Source organism: Cenococcum geophilum (genome assembly GCF_001692895.1).
Source record: "Cenococcum geophilum 1.58 unplaced genomic scaffold K441scaffold_3, whole genome shotgun sequence".
NCBI lineage: Eukaryota > Fungi > Ascomycota > Dothideomycetes > Gloniales > Gloniaceae > Cenococcum > Cenococcum geophilum.
The window spans coordinates 4,100,788-4,108,128 of record NW_027137561.1 but is presented as its reverse complement, the minus strand read 5'-3'; the positions used below and the strand labels follow the sequence as shown (position 1 = coordinate 4,108,128).

The 7,341-nt window shown below is 32.9% G+C and overlaps 1 protein-coding gene across 1 annotated transcript; it reads right to left on the bottom strand.

The window, feature by feature from the left end:
• Positions 1-6,921: 6,921 nt before the first annotated feature.
• K441DRAFT_536462 (uncharacterized protein) lies at positions 6,922-7,107 on the bottom strand (the record flags this gene model as incomplete). The annotated part of the gene is made up of 1 exon (XM_067642417.1): positions 6,922-7,107. A coding segment is annotated over one exon (186 nt), but the record flags the coding sequence as incomplete, so codon positions are not given.
• Positions 7,108-7,341: the final 234 nt, after the last annotated feature.

Below are 7,341 nucleotides of genomic sequence, written 5' to 3'. Positions count from 1 at the left end.
CTCTGCACGAAGCTCTATACAAAGCTCTACAAAAGCTCTACCAAAAGCTCTACCAATGGCTTTGCAACACCTCTACCCACGCAGTGTACTAGCCACGTAGTAAAATAGAGCACGTAGTGCGCAGGGGAGTCCAAGGGGGTCTCCCCCTTAAAGCTCTGCTCGAAGCTCTGCTCGAAGCCCTATACGGAGCTCCGAAGCTCTACTAACACGCAGCACTAATATACTAGGAAGTCTCACAAACGTCTCTACGAACGTCTACAATCGCCCATACAATCGTCCGTACGAACGTCTACGGTTGTCTCTACAAACGTCTACACGAATGCCTACACGAACGTCTGCACGAACGCCTGCACGATCGCCTGCACGATCGCCTGCACGAACGCCTATACAAAGCTCTGCTTAAAGCTCTATACAAAGTCGTTTATAAGGCCTTTAAAAACAAGCCTAAATACAAGCTCTATAAGAGCTCCGCACGAACCTCCGTACAAAGCTCTACAAAAGCTCTCCTAAAAGCTCTACCGAAGCCTCTACCGAAGCCTCTGCAAGAGCTCTACCCACGCAGTAAATAGAGCACGTAGTGCGCAGGTGGGGTCCAAGGGGGTCTCCCCCTTGAGCTCAAAGTTCTACTTAAAGCTCCACTTAAAGCTTAATACGGGGCTCTAGAGCTCTACTAACACGCAGTACTAATATACTAGGAAGGTTCTACAATTGGCCGTACGAACGCCCATATAATTAATCGCCATACAATCGTCTCTACGAACGGCTCTACGAACGGCTCTATAAACGTCTGCACAATCGATACGGAAACCCTATAGGAACTAATAGATTAAGTAATTAAGATTAATAATCGGATTTACTAAAAGGAGCGGGCTAAAAGAGGCTAGGATAAAGTTCTATAGTTATATAAGGCGTAGAGTACACAACAACTAAAGCTAAGTTAGAAACTATAGTATGGCGCAGAGCTAATAAACCTAAGTAGTACTAAAGAATCTAAGAAGTGGAATAAGAAATTATAGAAACCTAGAGGATAAGGATTAAGTAATTAAAGGTCTAAGGAGTAAAGGCTAAATTAGAGATCTTAGTAGTAGAAGATATTTAGGCGGACTCTATAGTAAGAAAAATAGTTTAAAGAAGGAGCTTATATAAATTATAAAAAATAGGGTTATTACGTTAAAGACTATAGAAGTGGTTAGAGTTACTACGTAATAAAGGGAATAAGACTAGTAGACAATATATACGTATAAAGGGATAATAATATGCTATAAGGAATAAAAGAATATTTAATTAAAAGTTTTGCGTTTTGTTATAACAACGTATACCAAATTTATAAGGACGCTAAGTACGGCGTAAGCTATTAGTTATAAGAGCCATAATTAGCAAAATATAGAGGAATTAATAAGCTAGTTCGTAAATCGGATATTAAGAATAATAACTTTAATATAGGCGAAACATTCTATAATAATAAGGCAATAAGGGCAGCTTACTAGGAGTATATAGACCTTAGAAATATTATATAAGAAGTAAAGGATAATTCCACTATAGAATAGGGAACATTAGTAGGGATTAAGACCCCACTAGATATAATGTCTATTGCTTTATAAGATATAAGAGAAGTAAGATAGTAAGCTACTTTAGCACTTAATAAAGGCAAAAGGCCAAAAGCTTAAGATTTTTAAGACAAGATATAAGACGACTAAGATTTTTAAGATAAGATAAGGTAAGCTTAAGGACCTATAATAGACAATAACTAATAGAGCAGAGCAATGGCTTAGTTTAGTAATATATAAATAAGCTTAGGACAAAGTTTCCTAAAGATATAAGACTCTTAAGATAAGATAAGAACACTAGTAAAGCCTAGTTAGACTAAGGCTAGAGCTAAGCTTAAGATAGAAGCAAGCTTAGGATTAAGAATCTTATAGGACTAAGATTTTAGCGACAGAATAAGGACTATTAAAGAAATTGCGAGTAAGGCTTAGCAATAGGATTAAAATGCTAATACTAAAATTAAGAAGTAAGATGACTTTAAGGATCTATCTATAAGACGTAAACCAAAAGAAACTATAGAGGAATTTAGACGAAGAATTATCGTATAGTAAGAACAGAAACTAGATAAGAGATCTAGCATATTAGGTCGTATAAGGGACAGAGCACTAGTATAAAGAATTACCAATAGGCCTAAGGCAGGCACCTTAAGAGCTAAGTAGCTTACTAAATTGGAAAATAAAGAAGATTTAGGAATCCTTACTAGGTTCGAAGAACGACATATAAAGGGCTATTACAATATAGTAATAAGAAGATACTTCCTTACGGATAAACCGTATATACTCTAATAGCTATACTAAAAGTAGTATAGGCAGCGACATAACGATAAGTAGGAAGATTTCTATATATAGTTAGATAAACGAGTTATTTAGGACTACCTAATTATAGAGAAGGCTATAACTTATATTAAAGGATCTAGAGGAATAATTAGAGAACTAGAAAAGTAAGAGACGCATTTTAATACCTATAAATAAAGTTATAACGTTTAGATTAACGCGGTAAAGGTTTAAACTTAAAGATAAAAATAAGTTAAGAGTTAACCTAAAGCACCTAGTATACTATATACTATTATAGATTGTATATATAGACGATATATATAAAATATACAAAAATCCAAAGAAAATAATTAGAAATACCCTATAAGGATATATTAGGCGCTAGATAAGCAATAGTATAAAAATACCAAATATATATATAGATGGCATTTAACGGAAGTTTAAGAGTTAGGAGACTTAATACTTTAACTAGAAAGATTCCTTACGGAAGAATACTTAGATGGACGATAATAGTGGGAATACCTAGAAAACACATGTCTATAGTATATAGAAGATAAAAAGCAAACTAGGCATTAGCTAAAGAGTAAGCTAAGTATAATAGGATTAAGCAGCTAATAGTTAGGAAAAGTAGAGGCCTATAGGACTAAAGGGAGCTAGTAGTAAAGCCTTAAACCCTTAAAGGAATTTAAGGACAACACCTAAATTTATAAGTTAAATAGTAAGATTAGCAGTTTAAAGCACTAATAAATAGTAGAGCAATAAGAAATCATATCTCTTTAGTAGCAGTTAAAAAAAATAGAATTACCTTACAGATAGAAGGAATAACCTTACCTATTAGTTACAATTTTAGGAAATCTAATAGCCTATAGAGGAGGGATTATTAATCTTAAAATAGGACCTATTTAAATAACCATTAAAGGAAGACGAGTCGAAATATCTTTTAATATCCTACTATTGGGACGGGATGAGGCAGTATTAGGAATGCCTTAGTTATAGGAATATAATCTAAAGATTAATTAGATTATAGGTTAAGTTAATATTAAAAATACTTAACGCCGTAAGACATAATAGTAAACTAAGTTAGTATAGTACTAGGTCAGAGCGATATATAAAGAGACTAAGTAAGGCTTAAGTTATATACTAAAGAGATACCATAAATATAGTAAGAAACTATAGAGCCTAGAAAGTAAAAAGCTGATAAATTATATAGCATAGGACTATAAAATAGAGTTAAAACTAGGAATAAGTCTAAGGTTCTTTCTAACCTATAAGCTTATAGAAAAAGAGTCCAAAGCACTTAAAGAGTTTGTTTAAGAAAACTTATAAAAGGGATATATTAGACCATTATAGTTATTAGTAGGTTATTTAGTACTATTTATACTAAAGAAGAATAGGAAACTTAAACTATGCATTAACTATAGGCAGTTAAATAGCATTACTTAGAAGGATAGGTATCCTTTACCCTTAATTAGCAAAATTTAGGATCGGATAGGTAACGCGCAAATCTTTATAAAGATAGATCTAAGATAGGCATACTATTAGATTAAGATTAAGGAAGGCAACAAATAGAAGGCAGCCTTTAGATTAAGAGAAGGACTATATAAACCATTGGTTATGCAATTTAGATTAATAAATATACTAGCAATATTCCAGAAACAAATTAACAGTATACTAGGAAAACACCTTAATGAGTTTATTATAGTATACCTTAATAATATCATTATCTACTTGATAACTAAGGAAGAATATAGGGAACACGTTAAATAGGTCTTAAAGAGACTATAAGAAGAACAGATGCTAGTAACAATTAAAAAATACGAGTTCTTTATAAAGAAGACTAATTTCATTAGGTTTATTATCGAACTAAGTTATATTAGTATAGACCTAAAGAAGATTAAAGCTATAGTAAGTTGGTAGGAACTAGAGAATGTAACACAGTTAAGGTTATTTTTAGGGTTTTATAACTACTATAGAAGGTTTATAGCACAATAGTTAAAGAATATTAAACCGTTTACCAGGCTTATAAAGAAAGAGGAACTATAGGTATAGGGAAACGAATAAAGAAAGTTATTTAAGGAACTTAAGGAGCTGTTTACCTAGGAGCTAATCCTTAAAATCTACTAACCAGGACTAAATACGGTTGTGGAAACGGACGCATTAGACTATATATTAGGAGTATACTTGCTATAGAAGTATAAGGATACATAGCATCCAGTATTATACTATAGTAGAAAGATAACACTACTAGAGTTAAACTACGACGTCTATAATAAGGAGTTATTAGGTATAATTATAGTACTTAAGAAATAGAGAGCATTCTTACAAGGCGTAGAAAAACTATTTATAGTTAAAACGGATTATAAGAACCTAATAGGGTTCCTAATAACAAAAGAACTTAATTATAGATAGGTTAAATCGGTAGAGATACTTATAGAATACTATTTTAAGATTTAGTATACTAAAGGAACTAAAAATATAAGAGCAGACGCACTTAGTAGAAAAGCTAAACTATAGGACGATAAAAAGCTATTAGGAGCAATGCTACGTAAAGATAAGGATAGATAGATTAGATATAACCACCCTAAACTAGTAGTAACTTAAGAGGATAATAAATTAGGAAAAGTCTATAGGATACTAGAGAGCTTTTAGGTATAAAGAATCCTAAAAGCATAGCTAAAAGATCTATAGATAGATATATACGAAAATCAAAAAGCGAAATATATTCTAAAGAGTATAGCAGAGCATTTCGTAGAAGACTTTTATAAGGGAATAACTTAAAGACATAATGGAGTAATAGGCTTAGTATTAAGACTTTAGGAAGAATATATTATTAATAGAATCTAAAATATCGTAAGGAAAGTAATAAAGGAGTATTTAAATTGCTAAAGAAATAAACTAATAAGGCATAAGCTATACGGAGGGCTATAACCTATTAAAATACTAAAGAGATTATACCCTTAATAATTAAGGACTCCTAAAGTAAAATAATAAGGTTTAGGTATTAAATTATATACTACTATAATAGGAGATCCTTAAGCGGAATTATAATAATCCTATAGGCGGCTATTATAGATTTAACTATACCTATAAGGTAATTGCGTAGAAGTATACTTAAAAAAGCCTTATTAAGGACCTCTATAAATACCTAAATAACTATAATACCTACTAATGCTTTAAATCGCGCCGCTATAAACCCTATAGTAAGCAATAGCCTCTTTAGGTCCTTATTTAAGCCTAGCGGCATTATTTACTTAACTTTATTATAGATCTCCCTAAGTCTAAAACTCCTAATAATATAGAGCATAACTCCGTTTTTATTTTTATAGACCGTATTATAAAGCTAGTACGTTACTATCTAGTACGTAAGATAATTAATGCTACGCAACTCGCAGAACTTTTATTTAGAGTCTTTATATAAATAGGGCCTCTAGATAATATCGTCTTTAATAGGGGTAGCGTACTTATAAGCGAGTACTAGAGGATTATATACTACTACCTCCGCGTTTAGCGTAAGCTTAGTTCTGTATTTTACCCGTAGATAGATAGTTAAATAGAACGCTAGAACTAGGAGCTTAAGGTATACCTAAGTGCTATTGCGGGCGGGGCTGTATAAATCGTGCCGCTTAAGGATCTAACTCTTTGTCAAGTTCTAGAGTAACTCCTACACTATAACCTGATTTACTTTGCTTGCCATAACATCTCTAATCCCATAGATTCTTTAAATAGTCGCCTACTTTTAAGCAATCCGTATAACTAGGACGGTGATTAGCCTAGAACGTTACCTATTGTCAAACAAACTCGTATAGATTGATTTACAAAGAAAAAGAGACTATAGTAAAACCTCGTCATACCGTTTACCTTAGTAGTAGGGGGGTTAAACGTTATGCTGTATAGAAACGTTATATTGCGAGTTTACTTATTAATCGCTGCAAGGGGCTAAATCAACTCTTCTCTCTATCTATAACTACTTAAAGAAGCTCGTAATAGTCGTCTACTTTACTTACGCAACTCGACGGCCTTAAATTGCTCTCTCTGCCTTTATAAGAGCTGTAATTAGAGTCTTATTACCCTCTTCTTACTAACCCTTATAGAGCTTAAGGCGCTCTAGTGCATTTAAAGGCTTATTAAGCTTAATAACTTATAGCTTAACCTTATTATCGCTTTCCTTATTATCTAGCGCATTATATAAAGGTATAATTAAGGCTTTAATTGCTTCCTATAATAAGGAGGCTTTAGGCTCTATTAAAGCGTCCTCCTTATTTAGATTAATAAAGTTACTAATAGCCAATAATTAACTGATTTGCCCTATTTAGCTAAGCCGCTATAAATATACCTCCAATTCGGCCTTAAGCTAAGGCTTACTATACCCGCTTAGCGTACTCTAGGGGCCCTTACAGGGTCTAAAGATTATTAAATATATAAAGCAATTTATTACGGTTTAAGGGCTAATTTTATACTATACTGCGATAACCTATTAAACGGCCCTAAGTACGTTTATTATCTTAAGGGGGTTCCTATCTTACTCTACCTAATCTACTATATAGGATAGCTAGTAGCGGCAGTAATAGGCTTTAAAGGTTTAAATTATACCCTAATCTAAAGGCTAATAGAAAGAGGTAGCGTTTTTAGGTAAAAATATAACCCTAGTATTAAGCAAGCTAGCGTGCTTCAATATTATAAGTATACTCCTAGTATGGCCAGGAGTGGAATTAATAAGTAAGAGAACCTTTCTACCGCCTATTAAGCCGTTAAACCACTTAATATAATTAAGGAATATTAACGCCGTTATCTATGCCTTCTTATTAAACCTCTAGGCGAAGTTAAAGCCCCTTAGGTTGCTACGCTATATACTAAAATATTAAGGATTTTTCGCTCTTCTAATAATCTACAGGGGTATAATATAGCTGCTATCTACGTTGCTATAGTGGACGGTTATAATACGCTTCTTCTGCTTTTTAGTGCCTAATTACCCTATAGTTGTAAGTCTTATATCCGGCGTAGCCTTATAGAAAAGCCTTGCCTT